The 15,080-nt window shown below is 45.9% G+C and overlaps 1 protein-coding gene across 2 annotated transcripts in view; it reads left to right on the top strand.

The window, feature by feature from the left end:
• SMYD1 (SET and MYND domain containing 1) overlaps positions 1–15,080 on the top strand; it is a 52,496-nt gene that overhangs the window by 31,015 nt on the left and 6,401 nt on the right. For both annotated transcript variants that reach the window (XM_021085617.2, NM_001160089.1), the window contains 3 exon segments: positions 1,916–2,105; positions 11,055–11,147; positions 14,143–14,306. In XM_021085617.2, the coding sequence (XP_020941276.1) occupies positions 1,916–2,105; positions 11,055–11,147; positions 14,143–14,306 (447 nt within the window).

The following is a 15,080-nucleotide window of genomic DNA, read 5'->3' as shown; positions in this document are numbered from 1 at the left end:
ACCCGGGAGGCAGACTGAAGACCATCAGGAGAGGCCAGTATGATGTGGCGAAGTGTGAATAGCTCTTGAGTTTTAATGTTGAAATGCTTTGGGACTTTGGGAGAAGTTGCTTCACCTCTCTGGGCCTCAGCATCCTCATTTTTGAAATGAGGCAGTTGATCCCCTGTGGCTGGGACCTACTAAGATTCTAAGTGGAGCTGGGAGTAGGATCCCTTTGCCCTCCTCTTCTTGCCTTTCAACCCTTCAGTAACAGATGTTGCTAAAAATTGGGGTGGAGTTCCCTGGGTGGTGCAGTGGCTTAAGAATCCAACTGCAATGGCTCGGGTTGCTGCAGAGGTGCAGGTTTGATCCCTGGCCCAGCACAGCGGGTTAAAGGATCCACCATTGCTGCAACTGGGTTTAGATCACAGCTGTGGCTTGGATTCAGTCCCTGGCCTGGGAACTTCCATATGCCACAGGTGCAGCCAAAACAGCAACAATGACAAAAATTTGGGATGGAAAAGAAAGGAAAGAAGGAACAAAAAAAAATGAACAAAAGGAAAGAAGGAACAAAAAAAGATGAACAAAAGGAAAGAAGGAACAAAAAAAGATGAACAAAAGGAAAGAAGGAACAAAAAAAGATGAATGGGCACTTAGATTTTGCCAGGCTCGATATAGTTGTGTATATAGAGTATATATAGTTGTATATCACATTTATTTGGCACATCTGTGTACCCCACTTTGAGAGAAGGTTCTTTAACCTTAAGTGGTCACCTCAGATGCCTGGACATGCATGTCACTGCCATTTAGCTGTTCCTTGATTTGTTGTCACCCCAGAGCCCATGAAAGGGGCTGCCTCTGACTGGGACCTTTCAGTGATGCCAGAATCTTGTCCTGCCTTTCAATAGTGTCTGAATCAGCCTTTCTGGGAGGTAAAGGACATGACCATGGACCTTTCTGCAGATGCTTTCCCAGCCCTCTGCATCCTACCGCTCATTCTCTGGGTGATGAGTTCCCTCTGGGCATTGAGGCCCCTGGATCCTGGGGAGATACAGGAGTATCTTGTATAGCTTAGGATCCATCTTGCTAGGCTCACCACTTTTCTGTAGCTTCTGGCCTCATGGATGGAAGATGCATGACTGAGAAGCCCACAGGCTTGTCTCCATCTGTCTGGCTTAGCTGGATGTCAGGTGTGCAGTGGGGTTTTGTCTTCAGCACAGTCTGCATCTATTACATGGTAAGGTGTGTAGTGATGTTAGTAATTGGAGAGTCAGGTCTAGGCTGGAAGGGGGTTGAAATGTTACCCACTCTTGCTAACTACTTTCAACCCAAAAGCCGTATCCCCCAGGATTTATTAGTGGACTAATAAAGAGCTGGCCTTTATTTGCCTTCAGAGCTCTCCAGGCATGTCACATAATGTAGGCCTGAACCATTGGGCTAAAGGTTAAGGTAAGAGAGGGCTTAGAGTTAGACTCGGACTGGGCAAGATTGTGGGTAACTGAATGTGTGTGTTTCTGAGAGAAGCAGTCCCAGACTAACCAGAAATGACTATTAAGTCTTCTCTGCTTTGAAGTTTTTGCTTTGTTATTTCTCCCTTCCTGTGTTACAGACAATCAGTTGCTAAATGCACAGGGATAATTTTACAGATGTGCAAGCTTTATATGCTCTTATGACCAAGCCCAGTCCTCTACTGGGGGTCTATTTGAGCTGATTCCAGAGCAATTAACTGAATGGAGGAGATTTGTTTGTTACAATGAGTTGAGCAAAACTATTCAGAAAACTGTGCTATGTATCACATTTCCCCCTTTTGGGGGAAATGGAGTTTTCTCAGAGTGTTAGTGGAAGTCATTGTCTTTGAGACTCAACTCCTTGAAATCTTGAAGAGCATATATACCAGCCTGGCTTTGATTGACTCTTTTCCTTTGCCCTGCTCCAGAATTGAGCTCCGGGCCCTGGGCAAGATCTCAGAAGGAGAGGAGCTGACTGTGTCCTACATCGACTTCCTTAACTTCAGCGAAGAGCGCAAGAAGCAGCTGAAGAAGCAGTACTACTTTGACTGCACATGTGAACACTGCCAGAAAGGGCTGAAGGACGACCTCTTCCTGGGGGTGAAAGACAACCCAAAGGTACACACAGTCCCAGTACTGGGGTGCTTGTGGCCATCTTCCCCAGGAGCTGGGCAAGGGTAGACGCCACAGTTCAATGGCACGCTTGCCATTATGGGTGGTGGACAGAGCACTGCAGAGAGGTCCCAGCTAGGGTTTTTGGGTTTTTTTTTCGGGGGGGGGGGCATGGTGTGCATCAGCTTAATATGGATGGGATCTCAGTTCCTAGACCCGGGATTAAACCTGGGCCACAGTGGTGAAAGCACTGAATCCTAAACACTAGGCCACCAGGGAATTCCACCAGCTAGGGTCTTGGTTCCACCGCTTGTCAGGTATTTGAATTTGGGAAAGTTATTCAATTTTCTTATCTGTAAAATAGGAGTGATGGCACCCACTCCAAGGGGTTGTTAGGAGGGTTAAACAAGATGATATGTATAAAGGGAGCAACATAGAGAGTAGACACTCAGTAAATAGTAGTTCCTCTTCTTGCCCCTTTGCAGGTTAAGTGATGCTGAGAATTTCATATAGAGAGACCAGTGGGGCAAAGAGATTTACTGTCAGGTTATCACAAAGATATTCCTTGTCGCATGGAAATGGGCATTGTGGAGATGGGGCAATGTTTAGATCAGTTAATATGCATAAATTCCTGAGTAGCTGTTGCCTAGTTTATGGCAAAACCACTGAGCATCAGAAAACTTACTGAGGGGGATGTCAGGAGCTCAGCTGAATTTGGAGAGGCTAGGCTGCCAGATCTCAGAGTAGCCAATTAGAGCAGCAAGCCTTAATCACTCCCTATGATGGTATAAGGAAGAAGCTGAGACTGGAGTGGGCACCAACTCCCCCTTGTCCGTCCCCCCCCCCTCCCCCGTGCAAAGGCACACAGTCAGATAGATAGATTAGCATAGATGTGGGGGTCTCTTCACTGCTAAGGGATCCATAACAAAAGGCTCCAGAAGTTTTATGGACCCAGAGGTGTGTTTGGGGTGGGGGAGGTGGGCAAGAGAGAGAGTTGGGGAAAGGGCTGGGAGTGGAAAAGTGCAGGGTACTGAGTCAGAGTGGGGAAAAGTATCTTCAAATTTCCCCCCAACCTTCCCCCCCTTCCCAATAAGGAGGCTTCTGTAGAGGCGCCCGAAGAAGACCTCAGCTCAAGACCTCAGATGATCAACTATATACTTCAATTTAAAAAGAAGAGAGGAGTTCCCGTCGTGGCGCAGTGGTTAACGAATCCGACTAGGAACCATGAGGTTGCGGGTTCGGTCCCTGCCCTTGCTCAGTGGGTTAACAATCCGGCGTTGCCGTGAGCTGTGGTGTAGGTTGCAGACGCGGCTCGGATCCCGCGTTGCTGTGGCTCTGGCGTAGGCCAGTGGCTACAGCTCCGATTCGACCCCTAGCCTGGGAACCTCCATATGCCGCGGAAGCGGCCCAAGAGATAGCAACAACAACAACAACAAAAGACAAAAAAAAAAAAAATAAATAAATAAAATAAAATAAAATAAAAAGAAGAGAGATAGAGAGAAACCTAGAAATGAAACCACCTAGGCCAGGAATGCAAATATGCCAAGAGCATGACCTGAATCCTTGGCTGCAGTTTGCTTCATAGGCTGCCGCTCAGTAACCCTGGACCTAGTCTGGAGTGGGGAGGGCAGCTTTCCCCCAGCCTGTGAGGCCAGCCAGGTAGAGCCTTTGTGATTGCCTTTGGTCAGCTCTGAAAAAATAACATATAGGTTTTTTGATTCTTTGTTTGGCTGTGCCTATGGCATATGGAAGTTCCCGGGTGGGGATCGAACCTTCGCTACAGCTGTAACCAGAGCCACATCAGTGACAATGCCAGCTCCTCAACCTGTGAGCCACGAGGGCACTCCACACATAGTTTTTTGTTTGTTTGTTTTTAAAGGCTGCACCTGAGGCATATGGAAGTTCCCAGGCCAGGAACTAAATCCAAGCCAAAGCTTCGGTCTAAACTATAGCTGTGGCAATGCCAGATCCTTTAACTAGCTGCAGGGCCAGGGATTGAACCTGCACCCCCTCAGTGACCCACTTGGGGGTTTTTTAACCCACGTGGCCACAGCGAGAACTCCCACACTTGGGTTTTTAACAGTGAACCATACTCCTCAGGGGCTCGCCCAGCACTTCTATATATTTCAAAGTCCACCAGTGCATTTAAGATACAAATATACTTCTGAATGAATTTAAGTTCTGCATCCTATGTGTGAGCAGAAACTTGTCTCTGTTTAGAGCAAAGCCTACAAGCAAAACTGAGTTCTAGGTTCCTATGTGTGAGCAGAAACTTGTCTCTGTTTAGAGCAAAGCCTACAAGCAAAACTGACTTCTAGGTTCCTATGTGTGAACAGAAACTTGTCTCTGTTTAGAGCAAAAGCTACAAGCAAAACTGACTTCTGGATTCAGATGGTGGGACTCTTCTCAGTGATGTCATTCCTCCGTGGTGTCAGTGCTACTGCTCCGTAACTATTCCCCCACCCGTCTCATCTCTCTCTTTCATCCCCTGGCTATTCTAGACGGTTTTTTTTCGCCACTAACTTATTTTTATTCTTTTTGTGTGTGTGTCCATACCCGCAACATATGGAAGTTCCAGGGCCAGGAATCAAACCCGAGCCAGGAGTTCCCACTGTGGTGTGGTGGAAACGAACCCGACTAGTATCCATGAGGATTCAGGTTCAACCTCTGGTCTTGCTCTGTGGGTCAGGGAGCCAGCATTGTCATGAACTGTGGTGTAGGGTGCAGACTCGGCTCAGATCCTCATTGCTGTGGCTGTGGTGTAGGCTGGCAGATGCAGCTCTGATTTGATCCCTAGCCTGGGAACCTCCATGTGCCGAGAGTACGGCCCTGAAAAACAAAACAAAAACAAAACACCAAGCCACAGCAGTGGCAACGCCAGATCCTTAACCTCTAGGCCACTACGGAAATCCTGGAGGCTAAAATTTGAAATCAGGGTCCTGGCGGGGTCAGTTCCTCCTGAGGGCTGAGAAGGGGGTATCTGTTCTAGACCTTTCCTTGACTGGTGGATGGCCCTGGGCTTCTTGCATTGTCTTCCCCTCAGGCATGTCTCTGTCTCTTCATCCGGTGTTCTTTTTCTTTCTTTTTTTTTTTAATATCTTGGATGTTTTAATTCTTCAAGACAGGGCTACTCACCAGGAGTCTCTTTGGGGAATTTTTCTTTCTAAGCACTTTCTGAACACCAGTAACGACCTTGTCTTAACTAATTACATTTGCAATAACCCTATCTCCAAATCAGGTGACATTCCGAGGTGCTGGGAGTTAGGATGGCAACACATGAATTGAATTTGGGGGGCATGCAGTTCTACTCATAACATCAGGTAGGCTCCCGTTTATGAAAATTCAAAGGGACACATGCAGTCACACTCACACACACAGAGGCAAGTGTCCACATGAATGTGCCAGCAGAGTGGGTCTCTAGACGGATGGAAGGAGGAGGAAGCCGTAACCAATGGATCAATGGTGACTGGTATGGATAAGCTCAGGGCAACGCCGGATCCTTAACCCACTGAGCAAGGCCAGGGATGGAACCTGCATATGGTTCCTAGTCAGATTCATTAACCACTGCGCCATGACAGGAACTCCCGGAAAACAACCTCTTTTTAAGAACCAAAGGCTCTCTACTCCAGGAAATGTATACTGGCAAGGTTGTGGGAGGCACTGAGCACAGGACCATAGAAACTACAGAAAAGAATAAGCGACCAGGTCTGCCCTCACCCTGACCTTCCAGAACCTGCGGATAACAGGTGTCTTGTAGGCAAACCAGCCAGCCTTCCCTCTTGCTGCATGGCCCTGAGTATTTGTTTGGTAACTTGCTTCTACCACTACCTAGTTTTTTTTTGTCAAGGGGCCAGACCCTCTTTCCTCCCTTCTGAATTACATGAAGCACTTGGGTAGTCATTTTTCTATATCTCTTGATGGTTTCCTGAAAATTCCTACAGTTAAGTAAGTGATGTGTGGCTGTTAGTTCCTATCCCTTCACTTTATTTTATTTTTGTCTTTCTAGGGCCACACCCCTGGCATATGGAAGTTCCCAGGCAAGGGGTCCAATTGGATCTGCAACTGCCCGCCTACACCACAGCCACAGCAACATGGGATCTGAGCCAAGTCTGTGACCTACACCACAGCTCACGGCAACACCAGATCCTTAACCCACTGAGTAAGGCCAGGGACTGAGCCCAAGTCCTCATGGGTACTAGTCAGATTCATTACCACTAAACCATAATGGGAACACTGAAAAACTTTTTATGATTTTTATATTAAATTGAGTTTCTCTATTAAAGAACTAACTCAAAATAAAAATAACCAAAACAACTGAGCAGAAAAAAAATTGAGTATAACTTTTTAAACGCAACTGTACCTGAAGGCATAATAAAAGGCCATTATGATGTAATGGAAAGAATCCTGGAGAAAGGTCACAGTTCTGGCTGTGACCCTGAATGTTTGAGCTTGGACAAGTCTCTTCCATGTGGGCCTCAGTTTCCTTATCTGTAAAATGGGGCATTGGACTAACTTATTATCAGTTCCTTCAAGCTTTTCTATCTGTGATGTCATCACAGTTGCTTTTCTTTCTCTTACAAATATTGCTTTATCCCATATATATATATATATATATACACACACATATACATATATATACATATACATATATATACACATATACGTATATATATATATATTATATGCCTGGATAAAAATAAAAGCCAAATGTCTTAAGAATGAGCAAATAACACCAATTTTCCTCAGCTGTAGCTTTGGACCCTCCTTGTTTAGGCTGCTCGGGTACTTTTTTTCCCTCTCTCTCCAGCCCTTACCCATGGTTTTCACAATAGGAATATGCTAATTTTTCAAGGTTGGGGAGCCAACCTCTCTCTCTCACCTCCCCATTCTCTTTTGGCTCCTCCCTCTTTCCCTCAGGCTCCTCTCCCTTTCCCTCAGGCTCCTCCCATTTCCCCTCAGGCCCCTCCCCCTTTCCCTCAGGCTCCTCCTTCTCTCTTCCTCTCCCTTTTTTTGGTGATGCTCCTGGAGAGGGGAGCCTCTTTCTGCAGAGTTCCTCCAATCCTGTTTGCAGATCAGGTTTTCCTGCCTTTACTCTGAAAAGACAGCCATGTGGAATAGCCCACTTCCCTTCTCAGAAGAGCTTTATCACATGTTGCCTGCGTCAATTAACAACCTTTCAGCCAGGTTGTTTGGGGATCCTTGGCCGTTGCCTCCTTAAAAAAATTTGTTTTGCTCCCAGAGGTTAAAGTTACACTATTCCTTACAACATCAAATTGGGCAAGACCTTTATTAATACCTAACAGCTTGGTATTCTCTGAACCTAGCCTGCAAACTATTGATTACTCCAGAAGATTCACTAAGAAGTCTGAGTTTTAAAGATGATGGAATTTACAGTAGATTCGACACCAGTAGTCCTAAACTAGATGTGATTTATGAGCCAACACTTGGGCAGCAAATGCATGAAACTAAAAATAAAGGTTTGAGAGATTGGAGACACAGCCCCGGACCAGCAGTTGCAGAACTCCATACAACCAGTCAAGACATGGACCTTTCTCCCTAATGAGCTTGATTCCAAGGGGCTTAGGAAAGCAGATATGCATGGAAATGACTAGTCTGGAACCAAGACATGATCTTTTAAATAAGGGAGGGCTGAGTAATACTTGGGTTGGCAGCCAGAAGCCAGAAATCTCAGCCAAATCAAATGTCAAGGTGAAGGTGGCCAGGAGAAGTCAGCACAGATGGATGCATCAGTTGTTGGGGTCAGGCTCTGAGACAAGTGCAGGCAGACATGCAAAAGGATGGCAGGGAGGCCCAGGTACAGGAGGATATGGAAAGGAAGGTAATCAGAATTGTAGGGATAATCAAGAACACTGCAGAAGCTGAAGTAGGTGAGGTGGGAGGAGAATAAATATAATCCTACGTCCTTAAGGGATCCTGACCCCGAAGTAAGCTTTCCTGGCCAGGGGCTCTGCTATTACAATACTGCAGAGCTGGCTCAAGACAGCTGGGAACCTGAGGGAAGAGCCTTATCTCCATCTGTAAAAGGCGGGGGGGAGGGGAAATATATATATATTTTAAAATTTATTTTATTAAAGGATAGTTGAATTAAAATGTGTTAATTTCTGGTGTACAATGTGATTCAAAGTGATATAGATATAATAGCGGGGAGTTCCCATCATGGCTCAGTGGTTAACAAATCCCACTATGAACCATGAGGTTGTGGGTTTGATCCCTGGCCTTGCTCAGCGGGTTAAGGATCCGGTGTTGTGGTGAGCTGTGGTGTAGGTCGCAGACTCGGCTCAGATCTGCATTGCTGTGGCCGTGGTGTAGGCCGGCAGCTACAGCTCCGATTAGACCCCTAGCCTGGGAACCTCCATATGCTATGGGAGCGGCCCAAGAAATGGCAAAAAGACAAAAAAAAAGTGATATAGATATAATAGCTTGCATCTGCTAACCCCAAGCTCCCAATTCTTCCCTCCCCCCACCCTTGGCAACCACAAGTCTGTTCTCTGAGTCTGTTTCTGTTTCATAGACAAGTTCATTTGTGTCATTTTAGAGTCTATGTGTAAGTGGTATCATACGGTTTTTGTCCTTTGCTCTCTGACGTAGTAGGAGAATCTCTAAGTCCATCCACATTGCTGCAAATGGCATTATTCTTTTTTTATGACTGAGTAGTATTCCATTTGTATATATGTACCACATCTCCTTTATCCATTCATCTGTCAGTGGATATTTAGTTTATTTCCATGTCTTGGCTATTGTAAATAGTACTGCTATGAATATAGGGGTGCATTTATCTTTTCGAATTACAGTTTTTGTCTGGATATATTTGCCCAGGAGTGGGATTGCTGGATCATATGGCAACTGTAGTTTTATTTTTCTGAGGAAACCTTCCCATACTGTTTTCAATAGTGGTTGGAATAGTTTACATTCATGAGGGTGTATTTTTAGGGAACATATGCCCATTCTTCTGCTATTTTTGGTAGTTTAGTGAAGGTGAGCCCAAAAAACAATGTAAGCAGCAAGTCTGAACAGAACTAATGGTCCCAGTTCCTTATGGTGGAAAAATTGGACAACTGGAGATTTGATAAATTTAGTTATTCTCACTTCATACAGTGGAAAACTCTACAGTTATTAAAGAGGCAGTATAGGTATTTTAATAATTATGTGGAAAAATATTCACAATCTACTGAGTGAAAAGAAACATGCAATAGACAGAAATACAGTATTATTCCAGTTAGAAAAAAATTGGGGAGTTCCTGTCGTGGCTCAGCTGAAACAAATCTGACTAGGATCCTTGAGGATGTGGGTTCGATCCCTGGCCTTGCTCAATGGGTTAAGGATGTGGTGTTGCCGTGAGCTGTGGTATAGGTCACAGATGCAGCTCAGATCTGGCATTGCTGTGGCTATGGTATAGGCTGTCAGCTATAGCTCCAATTCGACTCCTAGCCTGGAAACTTCCATATGCCATGGGTGTGGCCCTAAAAAAAAAAAAAAGCAAAAAAAAAAATCGATGCTATTGACATATACACACTTATGCATGTGTGTACATACTGGACAGCAATTTAGGCAGCATACACTGATACGGTCATATAGACACACTATTGCTGTGTTTGTACCTTTGATCTGTCAGTGCTTTTCCTGTACCAGTTGTTAAATATTTTAATATTTTTCCTGGTTATCTGTATTAGAAAATACTCCTCAACATGCTGTGTCCATCTTTAAGTGGGTTCTGGGGATTTCTAATTTTTTCTCCATACCTTTTTTTCATATGTTTAGTTTTGTGAAGCTTGGATGTGTTAATTATACAGTCAGAATAAATAATATAGTTATTTTTATTTTGGAGCAAAGTTAGATTTGCCTAAGCAAGACAAATATTTTTTCAGAAAAGAGCTTCTGATATGGGTAAGCATAGCAAGCAAACTTTTCATTGGTTCTTTGTCTTCAAAATTATAATGTCCTTATGGCAACTGGCTTTTTTTTTTTTTTTTTTTTTTTTTGGTCTTTTTAGGGCCGCACCCTTGGCATATGGAGGTTCCCAGGCTAAGGGTCGAATTGGAGCTGTCGCCACTGGCCTACGCCACAGACACAGCCATGCCAGATCCGAGCCACCTCTGCAACCTACGCCATAGCTCAGGGCAATGCTGGATCCTTAACCCACTGAGCGAGGCCAGGGATCGAACTGCATCCTCATGGATACTAGTCAGGTTAATTTCTGCTGAGCCATGATGGGAAGTCTGCAGCTGGCTTCTTAATTATGGTACCTCAAATATCAAAACCACATTTTTTTTAAAACAAGATCACCAGACTGCTTAGGCAAATGTAGGAAGCCTAGTGGGTATAGATTTCACAGAAACAGCTGACAAGTTCATATTTCCTTGCTCTAGACTCTTGGACAAGTTGACAGCCCATAGCCATAGGTCCTCTTTAATGAGCTCCAGTGCCGAACTGGAGTATGATTTTTTTGGTCAAGCCCTTGGCCTCTGCCCTCAGCCTCGTGCTGGCCAGTATTAAAGTCAATGCTTTGGATGAAGGCAACAATTCAAGTGCATATCTGTGGACTACGTAGTTGCCTTGAAACAAAGAGGAAGAGTGGCAAATACTTGGGATGACAGAATAGAATGAGAATCCAGAACACCAGAGAAAACACAACAGGGATTCCTGTCAGATTCTGCACTGGGACCCAAAAGCCCAAGCCTGAGCATGGGGTGGGGACAAGTGCCCAGCAGCAAGGCTCTGGGGCTTGGCCAATGGGAAAGGCCACACGAGTCAGAAGCATGATGAAGGAACTGAAAAAGCTATGGGCGTTTGAGCTGCATTTACAGAAATGAAGCATTCCCTGTGAGGGAGGCATTCATCTTGTACTTCAGTGAATATCAAAGATGGCAGCTGTTCAGAGATGCAATGGGTTGCCTCATGAAGGGCTTTCCAACTCAACGTCCCTCTGTTTTCCAGCCTTCTCAGGAGGTGGTAAAGGAAATGATACAGTTCTCCAAGGATACACTGGAAAAAATTGACAAGGCTCGCTCTGAGGGTTTGTACCATGAGGTAAAAATCCATTTTTATAGGGGATGGGGTCTGGGAGGAGGGCAGAAATGGTCTCTAGTGAGGGAGGGGATGGGGGTGAAGATACAGAGGCTACTGAGCAGATTGTTTTTTTGGAAGATGTTCCCTGGTTGAGACCAGGACTCTTCTTGCCCTGAAGCATTTAGGACCTTTTAGGGGTGTGTTCTCAGTGACTCTTCAACTCACAGAAACCGGGTTTGAGGAGAGCACAGGCAGGGGGCTGTGATACCTCAGCTTGGCATCAGGGATGGAGGAACAGAGATGACAGTGGGCGACCTGCTTTCCTGTAATCAAATGCATGTCCTGGCTACAGTTTCCAGTCTCTGTGAACTGTGCCTCAACCCTGGCTCTCGAAGCTCCAGGAGTTCTCTACACTAGCATCACTGAAAACTCCTGATGCTCAGACCTTGACCAGGGGCAATTTTACCAGAATCTCTTGGGGTGGAACCCAGACATCACAGTTTTTAAAACTGCCAAGTGATTTCAGCTGCTAAGGTGGAGGCCCACTGCCAGCCCTGGCCCGTGAGCAGGGGCTTACCTTGAATTCACCCAGCCAGCCTGCTCGGTATGCAGGTTCCTCTGCTCTCCCGCTAAGATGTGAGCCATCCAGGATGCAACAGAACACAGGGACCCTGAATCAGTTTCTTTCCTCCTTCGTTCCTTCTCTCTTCCTTCCTTCCTTCCATTTCCTCCCTCCCTCTCTTTCTTCCTTCCCTCCTTCCTTCCTTCACTGCCGCGTGCAGTGGCTTGTTGTGGGATCTCAGTTCCCAGACCAAAGATTGAACTCAGGCCACAGCCATAAAAGCGCTGAGTCCTGATAACCACGAGGCCACTGAAAGTTCCATCAGCCAGTATTTTTTTCCCCAAGTTCTTTAAACAATTTGGATAGCTGGGTTTGGTTGCCACCACGACATGGCAATGTGGGAGGTTTTTTGGTTTTGTTTTGTTTTGTTTAATGGAAGTGCCCAGGCCAGGGACTAAATCAGAGCTATGCCTGTGGCAAGGCCAGATCCTCTAACCCACTATATCAGGCCGGGGATCGAATGAGCTCCTCTGCTGTGACCCGAGCTGCTGCAGTCGGATTCATAACCCACGGCACCATGGCAGGAACTCCAGTATGGGAGACGAATTTCTGTTCATTGCAATCTGTTTTTCCCTTATCATTAGTCTCCTCCCCTGCCCCTTCATTGTCCATTTTTGAACTCTTGCTGGGGTGACCAACACAAGACATGCTCCTTGCCTCCCAGGAGTTCTGTCAGGTGGGGAAGAGGGTCCCATGGACAAAGCGTTGCTGAACAATATGGAAAACCTATGGCAGAGGCTCAAGGCTGGAGCTGGAGCGAGCAGGGGGCCCTGGCTAGTTCCAATCCTCTGTCCTCTCTTCCTCGTCCTTTCTCCTCTTCTTCATTCAAGCTTGGCAGGGCTGGGAGTAGGGCTGGATGCCTCCCATGGGCTCAAGAGAATTGTGTTCAGGATGGATCGATTGCCAGCTCCCATTTCATCCCCCCGCTGCCAGTTGTCTCACAGGCCTCTGGGAGACTCTTGGAGAAAATTGTCCTCCACTCAACTTGAAATAGAAAGAATTGTGTGACATTTCTCTCCTGAGAGCAGCAAGGGAAAGAGAGGAGGGCTATAAACCACTAAAATCTAGAGACCACCTGACTTTGTAGGGTGCAACCAAGCTATGTCTACACCTGAGTCGGTAGGAGAAGGATGACTCCAAGCAACTTGGGGTCAGGCCCTTCTTCTTCCTCACCAGGACCAATGTGGCATCTTCCTGGTGGGCCTCCTGCCTCTCTTTCTGCAGGTCCATCCTGTACACTTCTAGCAGGGCCTGACTGTCTGGCCTCACTGTGTCTAAGGCCCACCCTGGGGCATATATGAACGGCAGATGCCAGGTCCCTTCCCCATTCAGTTTCAGTTGGCCTCGGGTAGGACTCAGACATCGGGATTTTAAAAAGCTCTCCAGGAGTTCCTATTTTGATTCAGCGGGTTAAGAAACTGACTTGTACCCATGAGGATGCAGGTTCGATCCCTGGAGTCACTCAGTGGGTTAAAGGATTCGCTGTAGGTTGCAGACGTGGCTGGAATCTGGCATTGCTATGGCCGTGGTGTAGGCCATTGGCTATGGCTCAGATTCTACCCTTAGCCTGGAAAATTCTATATGCCGCAGGTGTGGTCCTAAGAAGACCTAAAATCAAATCAAATCAAAACAAATCAAAATCAAAATCTCTCCAGGTGATTTCTAAGCACAGCCATGATGGAGAATCATGGGAGTGATGGTTAATATAAAGCTCTGCTGCTGGATTTGACCCCTTGCTCCATTGTTCCCTGTGTAACTTGCAAAGCACGTACCCTTTCTGTGTTTCAGTTTCCTCATCTGGTGAAATGGGAATATTAGTATATCCTTGCATTGTTGTGAGGGGAAGGAAATATATAGATATGAATATGGCTTTCGTAACCCCCTGCCACGCAGTGACATATGAGAACTCCTCATTCTGCCATGTCAGCTGGGTCTCCCACTGTTACCCTCTCCATCCCTGTATCTTAGCCAAACAGGACCATTTTGCTGTTCAGACCACAAACTGGCTCTCTCCCATCTCCGTCAGCCTTTTCCTCAATCTTCAAAGAATGAGTGTCCAGAGTTCCCTTCGTGGCTCAGCGGTTAATGAACCCAACTAGGAACCATGAGGATGCGGGTTCGATCCCTGGCCTTGATCAGTGGGTTAAGAATCCGGTGTTGCTGGGAGCTGTGGTATAGGTCACAGACACGGCTCGGCTCCTGTGGTGCTGTGGCTGTGGTGTAGGCTGGCAGCTGTAGCTCCGATTTGACTCCTAGCCTGGGAATCTCCATAAGCTGCAGGTGCGGCCCTTAAAAAAAAAAAAAAAAAAAAGAAAAGAAAAGACCCAGTGTCCAACACCATTGTGAATCTTCCCTATGTGAATTAAGCCTATGCTCTGGTCCTGTGTCTCCTAGGTTGTGAAATTATGCCGAGAGTGCCTGGAGAAGCAGGAGCCAGTGTTTGCCGACACCAACATTTACACGCTGCGCTTGCTGAGCATTGTTTCCGAGGTCCTCTCCTACCTGCAGGCCTTTGAGGAGGCCTCACACTACGCCAGGAGGATGGTGGATGGCTATATGTAGGTGACACCCCTGGGTCTCAGCTAGTCTCTTGGAAATGGGTCTGTTCCAGGAATGGCGAAGAGATGGCTTACATGTTACCACCTCTCCCTCCTGTGCCCACAGCAGGCATTAGTAATCAATCACCATCCTCTTTACTACTGAGCCTTTTTATCATGATGTTCTGGGCAATAATAACCAAATATTCAGATTTGATACCTGAGATGAAAGCTGTTTGTTATCCCCATTTCTCAACTCCTCCAGCTCATCTATTGCTTGGGTGGCATCTTCTACTTTTGATTTCTTTGAGGCTAAATCTGGCTTGATTTTTAAGTGCTTGGAAAGGTTTTTTTGTCCCCCTCCTAAGGATCAACAGAGACAATCTCGTCAGGTTTAGATTTAATTTAAAAAAAAAAAAAGAAAAGAAAAAAAGTGGTGTCAGCCATCCTTGCTTGTAAATTATCAAAATGCAACTCCCTTGCCTGCCCTCCACTAATGTCCTATTTTGTGTCTTGTGTCCACAGTGGTATGTGAATTGGTATTTATGGCCAAATGAATAAGATGGCACAAGAAAGCTGTTTTTTGTTTTGTTTTGTTTTGTTTTGTTTTGTTTTGTTTGAGTGGAGGTTAGAAACAAAATCTGGGAAAGCTGTACAAGATGCTAAGAGGAAGCCCTGTTCAAAGGGTGCCAAGGAACTGAAAATAAAACTTTGTCCCAGAAGGACATTCAAATTATTTCCCCCCCATGAACTTCCTACCTCTTTCCAAGAAGAGGACTGGCATGCTTCTGAAGG

Source organism: Sus scrofa, chromosome 3 (assembly GCF_054392235.1).
Source record: "Sus scrofa isolate SSC_HxYL_T2T_F1_AM1 chromosome 3, Sscrofa_HxYL_maternal_Yorkshire_Landrace_v2.0, whole genome shotgun sequence".
Taxonomy (NCBI): domain Eukaryota; kingdom Metazoa; phylum Chordata; class Mammalia; order Artiodactyla; family Suidae; genus Sus; species Sus scrofa.
The sequence above is the reverse complement of the archived record's forward strand: the minus strand, read 5'-3'. Positions and strand labels throughout refer to the sequence as shown.